The 24,910-nt window shown below is 40.5% G+C and overlaps 1 protein-coding gene across 2 annotated transcripts in view; it reads left to right on the plus strand.

Annotated features, from left to right (window-relative positions):
• The window catches only part of SATB2 (SATB homeobox 2), a 136,151-nt gene that overhangs the window by 19,407 nt on the left and 91,834 nt on the right, over positions 1–24,910 (plus strand). For both annotated transcript variants that reach the window (XM_069860669.1, XM_069860670.1), the window contains exon 3: positions 2,694–2,870. In XM_069860669.1, the coding sequence (XP_069716770.1) occupies positions 2,694–2,870 (177 nt within the window). The remainder of the gene's footprint in view (positions 1–2,693; positions 2,871–24,910) is intronic.

Genomic DNA, 24,910 nt, shown 5'->3' on the forward strand with positions numbered 1-24,910 from the left:
GTACTCTAGATCAGTAAAGATACGTAAAGAACACGTTGACTTTTGGTTGTAGTTTTTTTTTTCTTCTGATTCCAATGTACTGAAAGTATGTTAATTTATTTTCAGATAACATCAGGAAACAGAGATGTTTAAGGCAATAAATCCATCGGAGACTTTATAGCTTAACTCTCCAGTGCAAAATAGAGAGCGAAGCAGATAGAACTTCCTTAGAGTGAGATTTACTTGGAAAATAAGTTGGATTACTGTTGTTTTTCAGTAAAATAAGATTGGTATTAAGATTCCAGACTCTGTAGCTAGAGCGATGAGAATGACTTAGCAGTGGCAGATGTGGTAACCTGCCCTTTGCTCTCTGTTTTTAAGGTACTAATAGCAGCTTATCACCAGTTGCGCTGGGTCACTGAGTTCAGACATGGTTTTGCAAAAGTTATTTCTATAGCGGGGTCCTTGCAAGCACGGGCAGTAGGAAGAGGCAGGAAAGTCATCATGGGCAAGAGTCCCGTGGATCTTTTGTGCCATCCATAAATTGATGTCATCAACAACATCCGTTATGTTTGTAATGAGTAAACGACAACTGTGAAGAATTGGTGCAACTTCTGTGCTGAAAAGGTGGAAAGACTTGTGTGGCAAGGAAGGAATCCAGCAGGAGGATAAAAGACGCTGTGGCATTCTTATCATCAGTTTGCATTCGCCTACTTTTTCTGTCTTGCCAAAATGTAATTTACACAACCGATATCATGACCTCAGCTCTGGCCAAGTATCTTAATCTTCCGTTAAGTCGTTAATAGCCCCATCAAAAGTCCTGTGATGGTCTGCATGTTCAACAGGAGAGGAATCTTCTCACTTACAGCGGTTACGTTTTGTTTTAGCTAGTTAAATGCTTTATGGACAAGCAGAATTCAGTTTTTAACTTTTGTTAGGAATAGAAATCTTGTCATTGATTTCAGAGGAACAGGATCAGTCTTATGCTGTCTTTTCAGGAAAGCACCTAGAGATTTTTCTTCAATGAGATTTTTTTTGATTTTTAACACCGTGTGTTAGAAATTGGCTGCATGAACTTGCAAAATGCATCAGTTCAACCTAGAATCAAGCAGTGAAGAGGGAGCATCAATGTGATGCTGTAACCTACTTACACATTACTTCAGGATGTTATTTAAAACAAAAATCTAAAATGCATCAACTTGGTATCACGGCTTGTAGCTGCTGCTGCTGGCCTGCAATTAGAATGTTATATTGGGAGCTGCTTCATGCCAGATAGGTCACTAAGTGAGAATTATGTTTCTGAAATATATTTTAAAGTAAATCTAGTCTCTGCAAATTCAAAGCAAGGAGAATTTAAGTCTCTTAGCAGTTGTTACCGGCGTGGTTATCTGTTTCAGGGCAGGATGACTTCTGTGAAGGGGTGTACAACTATTGGTTTGTGGATACTGAACCCACTGATAGTAGAAGGTCTTGAAGATATTTAACTGGCTCTATACAGCAGGAGAACTGAAATGTGGCTTTCTTCTCTTTTTCCCTTAAAGAAGTGCCTGGTCCAGGACATTTTTTGTGATTGTTGTCTACTGGAAATGGTTATATTTCATGCTGAAGAACAGCAGTGAGAGGTGAACTTTCTGGCAGAATTATGAACCTTAGCCCATTTGGAGAACAGGCTGAGATTTGCCTTTGCCCAGATATTTCCTAGTTTATCTAGGGGCTAACAAAGGGTATGTAACCGAGTAATAAATTTCTGTGGCTGGAGGCAGTGTTTTTTCCTTTGCCACCCCTTGACTACAGCCTGGCCTGTAGCAGGGGATGGAAATGGCCGTACGGTTTTGTACAGTTCTCATCTATTCCACTTCCCCTCCATGCACACACTGTGAGTTCCTGCAGATTGGCTTGTTTCTCTAGCATCTGTAATATTGAATCCCCTTAAGTTCATGCCCCACAATTTATTGCCATAGATGACTTGATCCTGTAACCACAAAAGTAAATTTACAATAAAACAGAACAAAATTGAATCCAGACCACCCCTGAGTTTTCAACTTCTGTGGTTCCTCCTCATCCTTGATCCTCTTTCACAGAGAGCTGTTCTCACTCTCTTCATACATGACAGCAGGAGAACAGCCACTGGCCTCTCTGGGTCTGCGCAGCCATCAGCTGCCAACACAAGGTTATCGTTTTCAGCAAAATCAATGCGAGGGTATGTTCCTTGCATAGTGAAAAGACTGGCCGTGGTCTGAAAATGTGCAAATAAGCCTATCCCAGTCAAGGACTGTGTATGGGACAAGCCTCTGCTGATTCCTCAATGCCTTCACTGTGTGGAGAGAAGCAGAAGCAGGAATTGTGTGTCAGGTGTTCATATGGCTGAATATGGAGAAGGTCTGACCTAAAGGAATAGAGACATTCATGGAACTGGAGAAGATTTCTGCAATGTTGAAAAGGTCTTATTAGGAAATCTTGTTCGTCGTCATGCTGACTGTGATTCCGTTCCTGAATTGTATTCTCTGGAGCTTTTTGTGTGGTTTTTAAATGAGTCAAGTGATGAGACTTCAGTATTTCCCTTGGAAAGAAAACAAAAGCTATCCCACGGGCAAGAAAAGATTTCCACTTAAGATGAGCCTTCTAGGAGGTGTTTTAATTTATAGCTTTAATCAGAGATGTATGACACATTTCTTGTTCCTATCTCATTGATGCTCTTTTTTTTTTTCAACTAGGTTTGATGATTCCAGTCTTTTGTGTGGTGGAGCAGTCGGACGCCTCTCTTGAATACGATAATCGAGAAGAGCATGCTGAGTTCGTTCTGGTTCGCAAAGATGTGCTCTTTAGCCAGCTGGTGGAGACAGCGCTCCTGGCTCTGGGGTATTCCCACAGTTCTGCAGCTCAGGCACAAGGTATTCAATAAAGTTCTTTTCCCTCTTTCTCTGCACTGCCAGAAGACAGCACCTTGAGGTTGTTTGATGTAAGGATAAAGCAAGAAAATTGGTGGCAAATCTTGGAAGTGGTTATATCACTTGTGTTGATTGCTTTATCTTAAACTAGGTGTACAACATTGTTAGCCTGCCTAGAAAGCATTAGCTGGATCTCGCTGAAGTGTGAAATATGGTGATAATGAGCAGTCAGCATATCCATGACACGTTTGTTCTGTGCCACAAGGCAGGGCTGATTCTTCGAGGAAGTCAGCACAGAAGAGCTGGATAGAACCTCTAGGTATACAGCGAGATGGTATCTAGTATTCCTCTTTGTGTCAGGGACATTTTGAACAGCACATTACGGTCTTTAATTTTTAAAATTATACATTGTATATGATGGTTATGTAAAAATACATGCTCTCTTTATGGCCAACAGTTGTAGTGCTAAATGTGCAGGCTTATTTCTCTGTTTTCACCTACCTACTATATGGCTGCAAAGCCCATTAGTAAAGCTCTACAGTGTCTTCCACTTAGAGATGATTTTCCAGAAGCAGTAAAACCTTAAAATGAACAAAGCTTTCCTCTCCCTACCCAAAATACCAGCTTGAAAAATACAAACCTGAAATCCTAATCTTGAGGGAATCAGGCAGGAGCTGGTAGGGTGAGAAAAATCTTTCCAGAATGAACTTTGAATTTCAAGAGGCTCTTTTTATACTAAACAGGTTATTTCAGTGCTTATTCTTTTGGATGAGATACCTGTAAGTTTCATCTCTGTGTCTTTAATAAAACCTGTGCATATTTAGAGTAGTTTAGTGGGAACTTTGCCTGGGGATTTGGATTTTATCTGTTGATTTTAGTTATTTTGTATAGCTAGGTATTTGAGTGTGTGAACGGAGGGAGCAGCAATGATGTTGAATCCAGGAGTTCCAAGCAGTGGTTAATAGTGCAGCCCTTGTACAAACTTCTTTCAGAGCAGGGTGATAATGATTCATTTCCTCTGGTGGCCTCTGCTCTGTGAGAGAGGCTCAGGTTCTGCATACAGGCAGAGATCATGCACATGTGTTTATTTACACAACATGGTAATAAAAGCTCTTCGAGAAGTTAGTTGTTTTGGGTTTTTTTTAATATGAAACATCTAATATCGTTTTAGGGACGCTTTTTTTTTTCTGAATGTAAAAGGTCAGCGTATCCCACTGTTTCCATCCTGGTGAGCCAGCTTCCTGTTTGACAGCACTATCCATCTCAGTTAACACAGTTGCTAAATGTGTTGCGAACTAACATGTGGAACACGCTGCATTAGGTGGCCAAGATTTGATTCTTGGCACTTACAAAGGGGAACGGGCTTTGCGAGAAACCTGCTCCGAGGAGGCTTGCCATTCAGTGCAGTGATCCACAGTGGCTGAGCAGCTCACTTGGGGGAACCTGGCTTTGCAGCATCTCTCCTTTGTGAGAGTAGTAAGGAGGAGAGACAGCTTGGCTCGCAAAGGAAATTAGTCACTGTGCAGGGAGGAAACGGCCACTGCGTTTTTGAGCTACAGGCTCTGACAAAGAGCGGGTTCTTATGTGTTGCTCAAATTACTCATCTAGAAAGTAAAAGTTGAATCTCTAATTGTTGTAATTAGGCTAAAAGAAAAGACTTCAGGAGTGTTTTTGTCTTAAAGGCAGCAATTATCTTCCACTAGGAAGCATCAGATGGTAGAATATGTATAGAAATGACAGAAAATACCTTAAAGATCTGTCAGCTAGCATATCTCTTACTTGATCATTTATTTATCTTCACACTGAAGGACCTGTTCTCCGAAGTCTTTTGTATGTGCAGGGCAAATACTGCAGGTTGTGCTGACTTTAAGATATGGAGCTGAAGTGTACAGCATACTCTATAGTATCTTCCTTCTGTGCCAGCTGTCTACATACTCAGAGGTGAGGTACAGGCAGAGGCAGAGTGCTAACAGATCTCTGAGAATGTTTAGTTTAATGAGACAATTTGTAGAATATAGGGCTATAATACGTCAACTAGACCTGACAGAAACATGCTGCTAAATTGTTGATACAAAGATTTATTTGTGAACACAATTTTCTGATATTAAAAAGATGGAAAAAACATAAAGCTATCTGCTTTACCCGTTCTGGTTATAGAAAAAGCATGTCCCTGTCCTAGTGCTTGGATTGACTTCATTTAGCAATATACCTTGCTAAACAGTCTCTTAGTTCTTTACGATCGGCTGAATTGCAGGATCTGCATGAGAAGCTGGAGATCCTCAGGTGTGTTTTTCAAAATGATAAAGCTTTGAGCAACATGCTGTGCAGAGCACTGACATGGGTAGGTGTCCCCATGTCCTCCAGGGACAAAGAAAATGTGAGCTTGTCACAGCTTTTGTGATGTGAAGGCTGCCTAAACTGTTATATAGCCTGTAATAGTTGTTGCTTTTTTTGATTTGGGAAAGTATTTCATTCCCTCTCCCCTCTTGTTTTTGATGACTGTGGGAGGAGTAGCAATGTTCACTTCATCTTCTGGGAAACATCTTGCCTTTGCCTGTTTCTTTTAGAGCAGGGTCTCCAGTGGCAGATAAAAGAGCTCGTTGTGAGGGAAAAGAGGAGTTGCAGCAGCACAGAGAATTGCTGTGCAGTTTCACGCTGCGTTTGCTGTGTTTCACTGTGACACTACGACAGACCCGCTGCGGCCAGAGCAGACAACCTGCAGGGCCCTAACTTGTGCGTGGCAGCTGCACGGTGGCACTGCAGAGTCTGGATGCCAGAAGGGAAATGTGACGTGGAGGGTAGGTGGTGTGCAGCCTCCCCAAGGGCTGTATATGCCCAAATGGGTTCTGCTGCCTACGGAGCAGCCTGGAGCCACAGAGCTTCCCAGGGAGGTGACACCGTGGTCAAGCAGAGGAGCTGTGGGCTGCACACATAGCAGCCACCTGGCCTGGAGCCTCACCTACTGGCTTGTGGTCACCTGGCTTAGTGTGACTAGTTTTCAGTCCTCATCATAAGGTAAACTGAGAAGTCTTAGTGTAAGTAATCCTGACACAAATAGGTATCAGGAGGTATACATGAAGGTGGCCTCGTGCCTCACTGGGAGAAGCTCTCCGCTCCCACACAATTTGGGCACAACACACTTATTCCACAAACAGCTGGTTGTGAACGTTTTTTTTTGTTGGTGGTGGCAAGAGTAGAGACTTTTCCAGCAAGTGCTGCCCTCATGAAACTTCCCTTTTCTGACAGGAGCTGTGAAAAGTCTTCTGGAACAGCATGGGAATTCGTTAACAGCTTGGTACTGGGGTGTGAAAGATGGTGGTGTGAATGGCAACAAAGGTTTAATAAACATTTATGTATTTTTCTTTCATCACTTGAGCCTATACCTGACACTAGGGAACCTGCTACATGTGCTTTCCAGAGAGGAAGAGAGTAAGACTTGAAAGGGGCGCCTGCTCTATGTGTAGTTTAATATAATTTACGTGCCCTGATGCAATTATTTATTTCTCTTTTGGTGGGTGGGGTGTTTTAACTGGGCACTGCAAAGAGAAGGTTGCTGATAGGGGCTACCACAGTGTATGATACTGAGTAGCATGAAAGTAGCTGCAATCTGGAGTACCTTGTGTGCAGTCCTGCAGCTTTGGGACCTGCTGGGATAGCCGATTCCTTCCTCATTGTGTGGTGGAGGAAGAGCAGTGCCGGTCTGATGCTTTCAGTGAGTTCTGCTTTCTTAGAATCCATATGAAAAAAAGAAATAGTGTGATTTCTTGTGGATATATGTATATATGTTTCTGATTTTGGCCAGTTCCTTGTTAGCTGTCGTTAGCATATACGCAGAACTGGTGTACATTGTCTGTAAAACCTTGCAGAGCTGAATGGCCCATCGGAATGGAGTTGGCCTTCTCCTCCCAGGTGCTGCTGCTTCTTCAGGCACCTTGGCAGGGCAGTATGGAGCACGTGTTGTTTGTGAGCAGCTTTAGCCAGGTTGGGATAGTTGCTGTGGGTGACTGCTGCAAGGAGAGGGGTGTGCAGAAGGTGCCAGGTGGAGCAGACCAGGGGTGAGAAAACAGCAGAGGAAAGTTAACACAGTAGGAGAGAAACATTAGACATTTCCTCTCCCTTTAGAGATCGCCAAGCCCTGGTTCTCAAGCAGTGTGTTGCTGTGGGCAGAGCCCATTGCAAGAGGCAGCATCTTGTGTAAGGCCACTTTTCATGCTTTTCATTTTCATTCCTTCTAGTGCTGTGTACTGACTGAAGAGTGGGAAGTCTTACGGATGCAGGGAGCTGCAGCTGGCTGGTCAGGGTGGAAGGCTGGAAGGAGAGACTGGCAGTGGTCAGTGGGGAAGGTGCAAGACAAGAATGAGAAACAGGAAAGATTTAAGCATCTTGCCATGCGATGTGGAGTTGCAATAGCTGGGCGTGGAGGAGAGGGATGCTCTGAGGGGACCGTGACTGAGGGAGGTGAGGCCAGACAGCCTCGGCCCAGTCAACCTTGCACAACTATAGTGAAGAAGAGAGGAATTTTGTTGTTGCCAGCCAGTGCTTGGCCAGAGTAGCTGACAGGGTACGTCAGCCCTAGCGTCATGACATCCAGAGGTGTATCTCGGGACCAGCTGTCCTCTTACATGTGCCTTGCCTGTGAGGCTCTGCTGTTAATTGGGCTTGTGACCTGCATTTAAGCAGTATTTCAAAGCAAAGACCGGATCTGTTCAATATGGTGAAGTTTAGTGAACTAGTCCAAACCTCAGGCTGTCCTGTGTGAGAATGTGGCAGCCTGAACGCTGGGCTCATTCCCACTGTCTGGCGTTTGTAAGACCAATATGACCATCTCGTTACTTACAAGATTATAACCGTGTGTACAAATATTTGAAGTGTGTAAATACCAATGAAGGAATGGACTTGCCTAAGCTGGTCCAAGAGGAAGGACTTGAGCATCTGTGCTGTCACCAGGACCACAACAGCTTCCAGCTGAATGTCAGGTAAAGGCAGAACATATCAGCTTGGAGCTGCATTGAACACACACCAGCTAGGTTTATATTTCTGTTATCAAGAAAGATACAGTAGAAGTGTGGTGAAACCCTGCTAAACTGTGTGTGATGTGTGCAGCTCAGTTTGCTGCAGCTGGGAAGACCAGATATGCTATTTTTAATACAATTGCAAGGTAGCAGTACATGAAAAATGAGAGGAAACCTGGGTTTAAGTTTCTCCTGTGAATAATGTGGAATAAATTACAAAGGTGCTACAATGTGCGATATTCTGACTCCTCAGACAAGTGCCCAGTGCTGTTTGCACGTCTCCCTGTTCATGTGATCAGAGACCTTCTAGTTGGTATTATACTGGTTTTAATGAATAGGAGACACTGGGGATATAATGACTTAAATAACTAGACAACGCGGAGATCAACAAACTAAATGCTGCGTCATTTCTTGCCTCTGTCCCTGTTTGCTGCTTTTTTCTTTTTTGTTTGTACACAGCTAGCCTAGTGGTCTCACTTGAACAGAGTTACCAGTCCATGTAGAGCTGCCCTGTGTCTCTCAACTCAAGCTCTTTTGCTACAAAGCATGATCACCCTGCTAAACCCATGCCTCTTAAAACAAAATGAAACAAATCCACCTCAAAACAAATGAATGAAACTAACTCAGCTCTCTTCGGAGCTCTTTTCAGCAGCATCGTCTTACTCCAGCTGTAATGAACCGCTCCTTACATTTAATAATCTCCTTTGCCCCCCTTGCTTCTGCTGGGGATGCTTTTTATGGGTAAGCTCATCTTTCTTCTCTCCAATTTTGCAGGTGAATTTGTAAAGGGCCCAAATCAAACAATTTAACACCAATGTATGTGAGGGGTTTTGACTAAAAATGGACATCTTGCAGTAAGCCCTGGCACAGGATCTCATGAAAACTTGTCTGGGATTGCTGAGCAGGCTGGATTTCTTGCAGCGGTATTCAGCCATCCAGATCAAAGTTTTCCTTGTAAAAGCTGTTCCTTCTTGAATTGTACATTGCTGGTGTTGTATTCTTTGTCTTTCTCACTGATGTTTGAAGAAAATGGGCTGAGTACTTCTCAAATATTTATTTTCCTTCCTATATACAGACGTTTACCAGCAAATCACTGTTTTGTCTATCCTACAAAACTTCATGACATGTAAGTGAAACTCAATTACAGGAACCATGAGAGAAAGTCAGAATTTAATAAGAATATCGAAAGCCTCTTCTTTTTTTCTTTTTTTTTTTTTTTGATAGGCATTTCAGTGCATAATGGATACAGGGTTTGAAAGGCACTCTTTTTAAAGGTTCAGCATCTCATGGCTTTTCAATTAAAGCCCCAGAGTTTTCTTTAAACGTTGCTTGGAACTCTTGAGAAATCTTATGTAAAATATAAAAGGAGAGGGGAAGATTGAACCTACTTGTATTTGTAGGGTTGATTAAAATTAGTGTGGGTTTTTTTTGTGAAATGTAAAGAAATGTTAGAATGTCATATTTTTATATATATAAATTGAATGTATTTTATGTTTCACTTTGAGATATATATATACAAACATACATAATATATAGTTTAATCTATAATACAAGTACGTATATATACTTTATACATATACACACATAGAAATATATTTATATAGAAGTATTATATTTGAATATGGTAACAAAAGACCAAAATCCAGTTAATAGCCCAACCTTTCAGGTTACCTGACACCCTCATTCTTCATTTGTGCTGTTATTTTAAATAACCTCATTAACCCAACGGCATGAACTCTAATGAATAGTTGGTTCTTTGATAAGCTTACTGTGAAAGTTCCTAACTTCTAGCCAGCGGTCAGAAAACATCTTTCCTTTTCTTCCCTGCCAGCTCCTCATGCTGCTGTGTGTAAAAGTTGCCATGTGCTACTGGCTTTCTGATCCCAATATATTATTGACAGGATTCTTCTGATGGAACAAAACCTTCTACAAATAATAATCTGTTTTTCTAGATGGCAAACGTCTAGGTAGTGTGAGTAAATGGGTCATTTATTAGTGTTTGAACAGCTTAAAGAAGGGTAACCCTTCTTTCCTTCCCGGTGCCTGTGAGACTTCATGGGAGTTTGAGGTGAAGTGCTTTGAAATGCATCACGTTTGGTAGCAGCTCCGGGGACTCCGGGGAGCTTGTTGCAAGTGGCCTGTGTGTCATTTGTTCCTCACACAGTCATAGTGGATCAAACTTGGACTGTGCTGTGGGTTGAAATCATTAAATCTTTTATTCCTTTCTCTTTCCCCCCTTGTTTCTGAGAAATATTGCTGCGGCCTCAACACCAAATCGGTGCTTCTGTTTGACGAGGGCTGTATTCCTTAGTGTTTTCCGTTCACTTTGTGTTGCAGGCTGCATGCAGAAAGATCACATTCCAGGACTGAAGTTTCTTCAAGCTTTGCACTTTTCAAGGAAAGATTTTCACAAATTCTTCCAGTTTTATTAGCTAATGAAGAAATGTTGGGGAAATGCTGTAGGCTTTTTTGTGTCACAGCAACTCTTATAGTAGTTTGAGGTGAAATAAAAATAAAATTCACTCCGAAAGGCCTGTGTGTCCCTAGCTAAAAGATTAGATCAGCATATCCAAATTCTACTTTTTCTTGAGCTTCTTCCCAACCTATTTTTGAGGAAAAGTGGGAAACGGTGTTTATTCATTTTAATTTAAAAGAAAATGTCGTTGTCTTTTTCTTGCATGAATCTGATAATAAAGCAGTGCTGTATTTAAAAATGGGAATAAATTAGGTTAGACTAGGGCTTTCCCTCTCCAGAGAAGGAAATCAAGGGGCAGTTAGCAGCCTGTTAGCTAACAAGCTGAATATTTAAACGTTCAGTAGCATGAGGAGAGCAAAGCCTGGTGGTTAACATGTTAAAGTATCTTTTTTTTTTTTTCCCCTGTTTTTCCCTTTTCTTTTTTAAACATTCTTGTCTGCTGAGATTTTTTTTTTTCCTAGTCCCTGCTGTAGGTAAGGGAAGCAGGGTTTTAATCCTGAGGCACAAAGAGATGCCTTTCACCCCAGCTGCAGATTGCCTTGCCCTATCCGCCTTCCCTACAAAGGCACAAACTGAGCCCACCTCCACCTGCTTCTTTCTTGTAACCTAGTAGAAGCAGGGCTTGTCCCCAGATGTTCTTCTGCTTGTTGGGAAGCACATCCCAAGTTTTAGGAGTTCTGGTTTGCCTTGGGAGGAGCTTCTCCTATACAGCATTTGTAATGGATGTGCTGCTGAGCCAAAAGCAGAGCTCCTTCTGCTCTCCTGTCCAAAGCCCATTTATCATCAGTGCCCTAGTCTTGATTTCACTGCGCGTATGAAGGGGAATTGATTTGAGTGTGTGGGGAGCAAGGGTGTGGGCTGTGAGGTCCTTTGCAAGCTCATGGTGTAAGTACTTCTCAGTCCCCCTTAGCCACATAGATGAGCTAAGCATGAAACCCCAGTTTGTTTTGAAGCTGAAAGCCTAACAAGGTAAGGGGAGAAAACTTAAAGGGGATAAATGGAAGGTGTTCCCTGGTTTAAAAACAAAGCAAGAAAAGAGAGAGGGCAAAACACCCTGACCCTTGCACTCTGTCTGATCATCTCTTCAGGGAAGATCGGGCTGGCACTGACAGCAAAAACTTGGTTTCTCACCACCGTGTGTAGAAGGGACCCAGCTTTAATCCTTCTGCCCTTACTGGAATATAAATTAACCTGTCAATCAGCAACTGTGTTTGATGTTTGCATCTTTTCATACTGGTTGAATTTTACAAGGGCAGTCTGCCCTCCTTCATTGTTTGCCGTCAGGGGTCTGCAGGAGATTAAATGGCTGCATTTACAGAGTGGAAAGGATGAGCAAAAGACAATGCTATTAGTGACCTCCTTTTGCCTGCAATCCTGCTCACTGGAAGCTCACTCGGAGAGCACCAGTGAAGGTTCAAATTCAAGCTGCGGCTGAGAAAAGCAGGTGCAGTGTGTCCTCTTCGTGTCCACGGAGCTCGCTGGTTATCTGGGTTGGGTGTCTCTTCCTTTACGTACTGGTACAGGGCGTATGGAGAGCTGCTCATACTCTGTCTTGCTTTTGGCCAGTGAATACCTGTGATATATCCAGACAACTTAAAAAAATATATGTTTATACAGGTGTGGTTAAAAACAGGTATTGCGTCAAGTCAGATGAGATGAGATTGAGGAATTTTTCACCAGGCATTTACGGGCGATTTTGCTCTTAACTTTATTCCAACAGAAGAATAATTTTACTAGGATAAAGTAGCTCTCAATTAAACAATGAATCTGTAGTAATCCTGGGATCTGAGATCTGTATTTCATTCCATTTTCACTCCCCAGTTTTGTATGTGCAGCATCTTTGACTTCACCTGGCTGTTTGCACAGTTACCGATAAAGAGTTAAATTCAAACAAACAAGCGAGGAGGAGAATGCCTGCGCCAGTCAGGATTCTTAGCTAAATTGCTTTCATACTTTGTTTTTATAATGTATTTGCTGCTTAGCCACATTTTGGCCTTTTTCCTTTTTGTAACAGAAATCAGTAAGTGGAAAAACGAGCAGATAGTTCCTATTTTCACAGCGAAACTCCATGCTAAAAATGTCCCCTGGCATGGGGATCGTTAACTGATGGCAATTTGTCTGCCTTTCTGAGCATTTTTCTTTCAGCACTGGCTAGAGAAACGGTATATGAGGGAAAGGTGTTTATCTTGTGTTGACACTGAGGATGGACCAAATGCTTGAGAAAAAGAATGGATCAAATCATAAGCTATCGATAATACTAAATCTTTTCAAGATCCCGGGGGGAGATGTTTAGGCAATATTGTGCAGTAGTCAGCATGAGAAAAGTGGCATTTTATGAAATGCTGACGTAGAATATGTTTCAAACGTCACTATTTAGGTATCCATTTATATAGATAGTATCAATTACATATTTTTAAATGTTGATGATGTGTTTAAAAACTACATGGATTACGAACATAAAAGTTTCTTTTTCTGTGGCTTAAGCATTAAGAACAAGTCTTTTTTTTTTTTTCCTCAATCTGAAAGCTGTATTTGTTTGCTTAAAAGAATGAAGATTGGTATTTAGTTGGTAATACTCACGAAGATTTATTAATATTTTATTGTGGAGCTTTTAAATAGAGGACTACACATACTGATGCTTTTTTCCTTCTGAGGTCTCTGCTAAAAGAGCATAGCAACACCATGCATTTGCATTTTCTGATCACTAAAAATCCCCCCTACCATAAATGTGTACATGAAATTGAGAACCTAATTAAAAGATTAACAGCATGTACAGTACTTTACCCAAAAGGCATGTGTTAATTTGTTAAAACACTAAAGATTTTTATGCTTTCTTTTTTGACGCCATCAAAATATTTTCAGTGGAACTGGTTGAACCTGGTCTCTTTATGGTAAATTCTTCAGCAGAGTAAGATGACTTAATTTCATATCTAATTGCATACAGAATTATAAATTATCTTTTCTAAGAGACCTATGACACTAAAATGCAGAATGAACAAATAAAACTGATTTGTTCTAGTACGAATGAAGATATATGGCAGTATTTTTATTACAGACACCATTTGTTTGGGTTGAGCGTCTTGAATATTTTACAATAAGATACGAAGTGCTCTTTGTTGAGCAGTTGTTTTAGCAATGCATCCTAAGGTGTTTTACAACTAATTGCCATGAAATGAAGAAACCCAAATAAAAAAAAACAGCCCTGCCCACAAAATAAAACCCTATGCAGAATGGGATAAATATGTTCCAACGGAAATCTGTTTATATGCATTCAAAGAAGCAGCGGGATCTGCCTCTTGCATCAAACCTGGATTTTTTCAGTTGTTCACAGAGGAAAGACCTGTTATTTCAAAAGCATGATTTATCTCAGAAAGGGGTGACTTGCTGTATGTAAACTGTAGTTTCCAGCTAGGTAACAGATGCCACAGTGTAGACGACAACACACAGGTGAAGGATTTCAAGTCTAGTTTCTAGTGGGGAAGCGTGGTTGATGTCTAGGACAGCGAACTGGAGGTGGGAATTTCCCTGATGTAAAGGGAAATGTAGGTCCTGCTTCGGTCTGTTCATGCCACGGAGCCTGAGGGAATGCCACGGTGCTGCAGAATTAGGATCTCCTTCCCTCCTGGGGCCTTCTGGAGGAATCTGGAACAAATCCCCCTTCCTGACCCTAGAGCCCAACCAGTAGCTGGGTATTTACCAGCAGAAAGTGACACGTGACTCTTAGAATATTACCCTTATGGCAGAATTTAGTAGAAACTGGCAATTATTAACATTTGCCTTTTGCAAGGACTCTCCATGGAATTTTATTCTGTCATTAAAAGTTTAAAATGGCTTATAGTAAATTTACCATTTTGTACGGAACTGTCAGTGTGGGTGCCAAGGCTCTGCCAATGTTACTGAACGTCTGTTTAACCAGATTAGATAAACCCCATTACGTTATTAAGTACAAGTATATTGTTCATAAAGGAACACATTAATATTCTACTGACCTGCTGAGGATTGAATTAATAAATTTATCATGAGGATTAGTTTGATATTGTGTAATAGAGACATTCTTTTGTTTATTATCCAGAAGTACGTTTATTATGAAGTTTACTGATATAAAGCTGCTTCTGTTAAGCTGATTGTTATTCCCAGATACCAGAAGACCGGTGCCAAGTTGTCTAAATCGAAACGTATGTATGTATTTTCTAGGAGGAGACCAAAGGGGTACTGTAGCACTTCCTAAGGCAAGTAGGAAGGGAATATAATAATTTTTAGCTAGAGAGCTTCCGTGGTCTGATTTGAGTGATATGAGATAAAACCTGCAGCATTTATGGTGAAATGTGGATTACATGTTAAAAAAAAGAACATTTATGCCTAAAAATCCAAAGTGATTTCAGCAAGGTTAAGGAATATTTTTATTGCCATAAAAACATGAGATTTTTTTTCCTCACCTTTCTGTAGGTTTGTAGTAAAATTTCATTTTGCAAGGACTTTTTGTGCTTTACAGTTTTGAGTGCGTGTTTATACTGGAAAATGAGAAGGGAGAAAGCAAAAAAGAGACAAGCAAGATAGCAAATGTTTCTATGCCTGTTGTAGTAGCACTGTCATGTCTCTGTGAGGGACAGCAGAGTGATTTTCAGTAGTGTAGTAAGCACCTGTGTCATCTTACTGAGGTAGAACAACTCCCTGTCCCCCTCTGCTCCTTCCCTTCCTTGTTGCAGTGAGGCTGGGATGGAGTTGCAGGTAGCGACTTGGCTCTGTGGTGCCCCATGGTTGCAATGGGGGATTTTGTGGAAGGAGGAGCTATTAAGGAACAAAATTCGCATTAAACATCATCAGGGCTTCTACTAAATTCTTCTTTTAATCTGTGTCTCTTGTGCATAAACTCTGGTTCTGCATGTAAATGTGAGGGAGATGGAGAAATCTTAGCTGCAGATGGAAAAAACCCCAGTGTCTTGATATTTTAAAAAATCCAGAATTAGAAGGAGATAAATTTATGTAGCCTTTGCACCATAATAATGTGGAAAGACCTGACACAAAGCCATAAGGCTTTTTTCACAGATTCAGTTGTCTGGAAATTGTGCAATGCTATTTAAACGGAATGACTTTTAACAGATCGTGATAAATTTAAAAAAAACGACAAACATTTTTTCACCAAGGATTACTTGATGGCAGTGCTAACTCCCATGCAATTAATAGACAATGTATACTTTGTTTTCCTTTGAGTGGTTAGCATTTTGTCTAGGCTTTATCTGGCTATGGACCCAGGAACTGGTACGGATGCAAGCTGCTGTTAACTGAACTGTATTCAGCACTACTAAAACCATCTTGTTTATCCATGTATATCTAAATTGGCCTTTGCAGCAGGGTGTCCAGTAGTAGGTACACAGCCCCTAGTCCACATGTTTTTATATACAAAATGTAATTGGGTTTGTGATAACATAACTTCTTGTGTCAATGTAGCCGTTGTCTTTTACAAAACATGCAGTTATTTTCCCAGACGAGTTACGAGGTGCAGGTTGTAGCTTCACAGGAAGAACGATGGACTATATTCTAATTTTGGCATGGATCGTTAGCCCATTGAGCCAGGTCTTGTCTTGTAGCAGCTTCTTCGCAGAGGAATGCTGGTCCTGGTTTCCGCTGACCTTATATGACTACTGAATGTTGTTTTACATCCAGCTAGTTGTGTGATGTAGTATTTAGGGGAAAGATGATGCTGTCTGATATAAGAAGCTTAAATCCGGAAGCTAAAAAAAGCCCTTTATTTCTGTGCTTGCTGGATGAAGTTTCATGTATAACAAGCTTTACAGAAAAAGGGCTATGTTTGTACAGAAGGAGGTGCCAGAACACTAATAGAAGTATAGTATCTCATCTGATGTGTGGGACAGACTTCTGCATGCTATTTTGGAACAAAATTCACCCTCTGTGGGAGTATAATACCTAGCATTGTTAATTCTTGACATATTCATTTTCTTCCCCATTCTTCTGGGGCTCTTGATGAGAGGAGCCTCAGCTTCTTTAAACAAATTTAATTTGTAGAGATAAAAAAAACCCCAATCTTGAAGGATTCCATCAGAAGCTTGTGAGCATGATTCGGTTTTTGGCATGAGAACATGGAATAGAAAGGAATCCAAGCATTTTAATTTGTTGGGAACAAAAAGAAGCTGATTGGTAACTTTGGGATACGGTATTGCTCTCTGAAGCACTTCGCCTTGCGGGTTTGCAGGTATGTGGCAGTGTGATGGGACGTGAGTCTGTGGTGGTTTAACATGTACCCGGGGCCCTTTTGTTTCTTCTGAGCCTTTGGCACTGAGTGCCAGTGGGGGATGTGCAGAGATGGGGAAGCAAGAGAAGCGGAGACTAGAATTCAGTAGCAGATTTAAATCAAGCAGAAACCTCATTGTGTTATAAACTTGTATGGATATATACACAGTATGGTATGTGGCTGGAATATAGTCATGCTCAGCAAACCACTCAATGTTATGGGACAGTTCGCATGTTTTCTAATTCTTCCCAGAAAAATGAGGATTTCAGTACTGAATAATGTCTTATTATCCTATTCCTACTATTGGCGGCACAGTAATTTGAACTTGCAAAAATAGCAGATAAGGTATTTCCTGACATATGCTATTTAGCATCTTACTTATGGCCGAACAGCATAGGGATTGACAGAAATTGGGGCTGAAGGTGAGTTAAGGGAGCTAACGGAGGTTGGCAGAGGTGATGACAAAGCAGTGCTTGCCTTCCACTAGGCATCCTATGAAGAGAAAGATGGGAAGGGAAGAGAGATGCCAACACAGAACTACACGCTGAAGATGGCTGTATGAGCTGGGAGGAGTCTAGGCTAGCAAGTTCCTCCAGGGCTTTGCTTCTCTAGTGGGAAGAGTTAAGAACAGAAGTGAAAAAGCTGGTAGCAGTAGAGTTAATGTCCTGACCTATTAAAACTTAAGTGTAAGGTGCGTATCTCGGAGTCAAACATTCCTTGCAATGTGGAAACTTCAGTGCAGTGTTGTGTTACTGTTGTTGAAAAGCCAAAGACGGAACTAGAAAGGTTTGTCTTGGTGTAAAGGTGAAGAGAAACATAGCAGTTAAATGGCCATCCAGTTTTGTGATGTAGAGTCTAAAATCAACACATTAGTTTTCATAATTGGCGGTGCTGTAGCTTCAACAAGGGATTCCTTGCAAGAAAATTAAGCCACATTTTAATTTACAGCAATGTAAATAAAGTCAAATGCTTCTGAAGTCAGTGGAGTTTTCGATTTCCACTGATGCAATTGAGGACAGTGGATGAAATGTGATTTTTATTTCCAGATGTATCTCAAGCTACATTTCAAATTTGTTTCACATGGAGAAGTAAATAATCTGCCAGGAGGCAGGTTGGGAGCATAGGTAACCCCACTTCAGATACATTTATCTATAGGATCACTAACCATTGTTAATTGTTTGCAAAGAGTTTTTTGGGAGGTATTCCATCCACGTGATTTTTCTGCTGTGTCCTCATAAGGAAAAAGAAGCTCAATACAACTATTGTGGAGTGAATTACTTCTACAGGAGGGACAGACCAAAGCTGTTTTACTACAAGACATTTTTCCTTCTAGGAAAACCATTAATTTGAGGGAGATCTTCTCTTTAATGATCTTCAGAGTAATTTGATTATTTTTTCTATCACAATGTAGAAGCTTGAGTTTAGGCTGTTGCTTGCTTCTATGAATACCTGAGACTCAGAAACTTAGACTGGGACAACAAAACAGAAATGACCCATAGGAATCCTCCATCCTCTGCAGAGCCATGGAGAAAAGCTATCTGTGTCCTCAGAGAACAGAAGTGTGGGAACTCTGAGACTGAAAGTGGGGAAGTATGTTTGCTTTAATGTATGATTTGACCTGGTTTCAAGTACTTTTCGTAAGACCTGAGGAAGCTACAGAGAGTAGGGAGACACACGAAGCATGATGTTAGGAACCTTACAGTAGGTTCTGGTATTGTTTTAGTTGTGTCTGTGTGTGTGTCTGTGTGTTTAAGGTGGGAATGGCAAATATCAACCTTTTTGACAAGGCCTGAGGGGTTGGTCTTTAGCTTAAGTATGTATATGTAGGAAGGTTTTAAAAGAAGGGGAAAATATTTGTAATTTGGACTATTTGTATCATAAACATTTAGATGTAATAAGAGAAATACAGTAACTTTTTGTTTTCAGAGAACTTGTTAGAAATATTACTTGGAATTAAGATTCATATATTTTTGGAGAGGCGGTTTCTTTGTGAGGTTTTCATGTAAAAGCAGGGTTTGGTGTCTAACTTTATCCATAGATCAAAGTGGTGATTTCTTTTCTTTGAAACTTTGAGTTTTGTTTTTAAAGCATAGGGTGGTTCATATTTGTCTATAGTCTTCACAAATGCACAAGATTTTTTTACTAACTTTTTTTTTCATTTATTAACAAGGTGGTTATGTAGGAACATTCACCAGAAGCTTTAGAACTCATGGGAGATTTATGATGTCATATGATGTCATTACAGCAATACGCTGCATTGTAAAACTTAAGAGCAACCACTGCTTTACCACCAGGGTGAATAATGGAGCATTCATTCACTCCTACCAAATCCCAACATTAAATATTCCACAGGCTCTCTTAAAACAGAAATTGTTCCTATAGGAACATATAGTGAGAAGTTACACTAGGAGGGTGTAATCGGCGCATCTCAAAAGGGGTGGTAGATGTGTCAGTTCCCAGAAGTCATTGTATTAAGACTGCACAAAAACTACAAACTCTCTGAGGTAAAAGCTCCTCAGGAGGAAATGGGTGGAAAAAAAAAAATCTTGGCTAGCTCGTGCAGAGCTTGTGAGAACAAGCACTAGAGGCCAAATTCTGCTCTGTTACACCATCCTATGTTTGGACATGTGCCACGGACGAGCGCTTTCCCTGCTGCGACTAGACTGGGGGGAGTACAACTCGGAGGGGTCTGAGCAACCAGTGACTCTACTCTAAACCACATATAAAATGATTTTAGCAATCTTGGACTGCTGAACAATGATTCATTTTATAATATGACCACAAAATGTAGCCAAGTTGGTAATGATTGCTTCAAACAACCCAAGAAACTGAATGAGCAAGGAGAAGTCAAGATTACCCTTAGCCCCACTAAGTGTCCTTGTTGGGCCAGAGGTCAAGGCTTCCCGGTATCGCTTTTGCCTGGGGCTGCATGAGCAGGCAGGGGAGAGCTCTCCCTGCAAGAGAGACAGACAAAGGTCTCATTCTTTAGTGGTAAACTTACTTGAACAGCCACCACTGTACACTAACACTTAAAATGAAAGGAAGTGTTAAGCCTGCTGCATGTTACTTGTTCAGGATGTTAACAGCTGCATGGCAAACACATCCATAGTATAGGAGGGAAAGGAAGATACAAGCAAACTTTCACAGCCATCCTTTCAGATCTTTAATTACATCCAGACTTAGCAGCAGTGTCATTTCATTTTGCAGAGGAGCGTGGCAGCCCTTGAATTGAGATTTCTTGGTGTTCAATCCCACACGGTAGAAAAGGTCCATTGTGCCCTGACCTGCTTTAAAAAAACACCACACCAAACCATACGTGCATGCTCAAAGAGTCCCCTCCTTTTTATAGACAACTGCCATTTGTTGCAGGGGTTGCTATGGCAAACTGGGGCAGAAATCCTATCTTGATGTTAAAGCGAAATACTCAGAAATTGTAAGGAGACAGATTTTGAGAACATAAATTAATTAAATGGCAGTACTTGTATTATTGCACTATCTTGCCAGGGAAGTAACTATTCCTGTGAGAGTCTATTACTGTGTTAGGTCTTGGAGCAGAGTGCATTTTTTTGAAAGTACTTTAGGTTTTCCAAATCTGTCTTTCCGCTTTTATTTAGTTCTAACTAGCAGTCAATGGCAGCTTAGACCTGCAAAGGTGATCACCATCCTGCTTGCATGAGTTATTAAATCCGTAAGAAGATTGAACAAGCATTTACAGTTTAGTCTTAAATAGGCAGAATAACCTTAACCTTTCCAATCTGGCTCAAGTAGATGCTCGATAGCTTTCCCTGTTGGGTTTGACATCTTTAGACTAGGACAGGAAACATCAGACTTCTTCCAGACAGGGGTCCTACAGCTGTTTGATGTGCCTTATGCTCCTTGACTGCTGGAGGTGCAAAGTGTCCAGCAGGTAGGAGACTCCCAAGGTACATTTCTTTATTTGCAAGATAAAGAGAATCCCAAGGCTGTTTTATGTTGCTTGCTTTATTTTTTCCCTGTGTCCTGATTACTTAACTCCTCTGACTTTACTGTAGTTTTGGGTTTTTTTAGTAGTTTTGTTTTGGTTTGGTTTTTTTCTGCAGATCTCCAATAAAGTACGTTTCAGAAGCAGAACTGATAAACTAAATGCAACTTAGCGTATTTTTAGTCTAAGTAGAAAAGCTGCTTGGAAATATGTTTTGCTTTTAATGCTGAAAACAGGCAGTTCTGTATCTTTACATCTCTAATAGTTATTCATTAGAGTATTTCTGTACATTTTTAAGAGGGATCGTGTTGTGGCCCTTTGATAATGTTTGGAGAGGAAAGAAGTGGGCTCACTAAAATGCCCAATTCCCACATTTGAAGGAGAAATTAATAGGAGAGAGAGAGATCAAACCACTACATATGAAAAGAAATGAGAAATGGTTTTTGTAAAGATGTTGGTTTAGACAGTGAAGAGCCTTGCTCCGTTGACTTGGTGAGTGAAGTCCTTTCTTCAGGCGTTCTCCACGCATCTTTTGCCTTTGCTCAGCTGATCTTAGTTTATCAGTCAGCCCCTGGCACAGGTCAGTGACTCTGCGTTGATTATGCCAATATTACCAGTTGTATGAATTGACCATCTGCCGTTTGCTTTTGTGCGTGTGTTAAGAATCAGGCAGCAAGAACATGGCAGTAGCCTAGGATTAATACCTACATCAAGGTTCAGGGACTCCTGAGTCTTCTCACTTTTGCCTCTGCCTGTTTGTCTTCAAGAAGTCATCTTTGAGGGTGGTGATAGTATTGCTTGCTGCAGTCGCTTGTGCTGGTGAACGAAGATAAACGTGCTTCTGTGAAACTTCCAGAGTACATTTTCATGCACTGAGAGTGTCTTTTTGTATATTCCCCATGGGTCCCACAGTAGGCTGTAGACTGTCCAGTGCATCCAAGGAATGGGATGGAATGTAACAAAGCTTCTGCGTTGTGGATTGAAATTGGTATGTTTGGAAGGGGGACAAGCAGCTTCCCAAATGGGAATTAAAAAAAAAAAAAAAAGAGAAAAAGAGATGTAAAAATGTTTGTAACTAGCTCAAGTAGTATCCTCATCTGGTACTGGCCAAATCTAATTCAAGATGCTTTTCAAGCGACCGTGTTTGCCAGCTACCTCTTAGACTAAGGCATTTGTAGTGATTCAGGACTTCAACTCTGTGCTAGAAAAGAAAGGCACTTCTTGTGGAATGTCATTAAAAGCTGGGCCAAGTTTTTTCTCATTTAATACTACTTACTTAAATCCACTGTCTTTCGTGCAGCATTATTCTTTCTTGTTGCATTTATCATTATTCAGTTGAGAGGGTTTTTTTGCTGCATTGCCTGAGTTAAAATTAACTCATGTTCAAGGCTAAAATTAAGGAGTTTTGAAAACCTGCGTATTCTGCAGAGTTTAGAGTGTGCAGAGATTAGGTATAGATGACTGAGTGCTTTGAAAGGGAGTTTTGTATCCACTTATCAGCTATTCTTATCTTTATAAAAGTGACAATCAAATATAAAAATGGTTAATTGAAAACTAAATTTCTGTACATGTTGCAGTCATTCCTTATGGGTAAGTATATGCATGGTAGGTGAATAATTTCTATCTTAAATTCTACATTTTTCCTCTGTGGTTGCAACCAAAATTACACAGATGCCCTGTGTGGAATTATATCCTGAACTACTTTCTCCCCAAGGTATTTTTAAACTTTTTGCCTAAATGATGTGCATTATTTTAATTACAGTACATAACAATTATCTGGAAGCTGTCGGTTATTATGTCAGTCCGAGGTGCCACTTAAGTCCTTTTCTTCTCACAATTAACGAAATAATAGTTGTCTCAAAGGCTGGGAGGGATATAAACCCCAATCAAATCCTAGGAGGCATGTCATTATCATAGCAGAGGAAAGCAAAGGAGCAGGTCCCTCCCGATGTGAAAGCATCAGGAAGAAGCGGGTGGTTGTATTTGTTTTGGCAGGCTGAAGCTGTCGTGAGCCTGGAGTCCCAGCCAAAACCAAGTGAGCTTTGAGTTGACTTGAGCCATTTCTCAAATGTTTTTGTGAACTCTCAATGTTGGGTTTTTGTTGTTTGTTTTTTTTTTAATTCCCCATATTTTTTTAATTATACTTCTCAGTCCTGGGAACATCACACCAGATCGTCCATGTTTTGGGATTATTTATGAAAGGATTTCTCATCAGCTAATAGCCATTATTTCAAAAACTCTTTACTGGTTGGGTTAAAATCTGAGCTCAGATGTGTGATCACATAAGGGAAAATTCCGTGGAGACTTGGAGTGAAATGAAACCCCCTCCTTAATACTTTTGTCTAACATATGTCACTGTATTAAAAATAATTACTTTGGTTCCTTAGAGGGGAAGAAGAAGGGTGTTTGTTTTTTTTTTAAAAAAAAACAACTTGGGATTCTATATTAAATAGGCAAATAAACTTCTGAGATTGCTTTCGTTTGAAAAGGGTATTTTAAATGGTATCTTTTGCTTGAATGTTGGCCAGTTTAATTTAGATTATTGCTTCTGACAGTTAACCTCGTGTTGGGCTGCACTTGTCTCATTAGCAATGTGGCAAGTGATGAACTTGGATTCATAAGGACCCTGCTCTCACCTGGGAAACTCAACCACCCGGGCTGCACCGCTGCTCAGATAATTAACAAATCCACGTAAAAGCTGTTTGTGGAGGGCAGGAGGATTAAACATATGTATTGATAGTCTTATTAAATTCATTGAATAGTTTTGCCAGGAGAGAAAGTTAAACAGCAAAGGAGGCGTAGGTGTGGTATTTAATAATACATCATTTTGAGGTGATGTGATTTTGATATTTTACGTTTTCAACTTTCTCTAGTTTTGAGGTAGAATTTCTCCTTCAAAATTTATCTGCTTTAAAACCAAGTTTTTAAATAAAAAGGAAGTAGAGTGATGGAAAGTAAGGATAGGGCTGAATAATTAAAGAAAAAATTCTTAAATTCTTATTTTAATGTAATGCTTCATCTGCCAGGAAATGATCAGTTGATTTGCTTTTCATTTAAGCAAACCCAATTATGCAAGTTGTGGTTTCGTGAACTGATTTCGCTCCCCCCCCGCCCCTTCCCTTTCTAGAGTGATTTTTATCCACTGAAGCAAAATATCTGCTCCCTCCTCAGTCTACTGCTCTGTGTTACACAGGGAATATTTAGGGAAAAATGTCATTTTTTTGGTGGTGATTTGATGAACAAAAGGACTGAAGATATTTTTCTGCAATAGAAATAATGATTTTACCAACTCTGCAGAGCTGAAGGCTTCTCATATAGATATTATCAGAGAATGACTACATGACTACTAGTGTTCAAACCCCAAGAGATGAAATACAAGGAATTTTCTGGCATTACCAGGAGAAAGAACTGAAAATAAAATATTTTTTTTCTGAAAATTTTTTTCTTCTTACGTTTTTCGCTTCTTAGTTATACCAACATGCAGCATACCTGTGTTTAAATTTATATACATTCATATGTATCAATGGTATAGTGTCCAGAATTCAGAAGTAGATATATCTTTATATGCGGGAAGGGGGAAAAGTATTACTTCCTTAAAGTGTTTTGGTTTTTTTCTTTTAATTTAAATTCGCTTTACATTTTATTGTATCAACTCCCTACAAATACTTTACTATTTTTGCTGTGAAAATCAGCAAATTATTTAAGCTGACTGCTGTGTTGTCTCCCATTACGTGGCTATGCATATAATATTTGCAGGCACTTAAAAGGTATTATACACATCATTTAGAAATAGTAATTCCATTGAATATTTAGTAATGTAAACATGGAAACTGATCCAGAAGAGGCTAGATGAAAAAAAAATTGGCTCTAGCAGTAAAGTGGGTTATTTTAGTTGAAAAATCAACTCTTTTTCCTTTTTGTTTTTTTTTTTTAAATCCTTGACTGCAGGGAGAGATGGGTCGGTGCAGCTGGCCAGGTAAATGTGTAGCCCATATGTGCACAGTGAAGAAAGCTGATGTTGAGGTGTGAGTGTGACTAGCAGAGGTTGCGGTGCCTGCCTGCTGCCTCCCTTTCTCTCTCCCAGGCCCTGGGAGCCTGCATCTTGTGTTTTCTGGGCTTCTCTGGTGCTGTGGGCATATAGCTCTCGTGGAGCAGGCATCCCTCATGCATCCCAGCAGCCTAAACCCATGCCAGTCTCTAGCGACCTCCTCCTCCTCTTGTTTATAAATTTGGGTAGCATGCATGGTAAGAAGATGGGAAGAGAAGTCATGACTCAAGCTAAATAGAGAGTAAATTATTGCCTTTGGGGTAGGAGGAGGGGTTATTAGAGGTTTGTGGTCTGGA

The sequence above is a fragment of the Phaenicophaeus curvirostris genome, chromosome 7, assembly GCF_032191515.1.
Source record: "Phaenicophaeus curvirostris isolate KB17595 chromosome 7, BPBGC_Pcur_1.0, whole genome shotgun sequence".
In the NCBI taxonomy this organism is placed as follows: domain Eukaryota; kingdom Metazoa; phylum Chordata; class Aves; order Cuculiformes; family Cuculidae; genus Phaenicophaeus; species Phaenicophaeus curvirostris.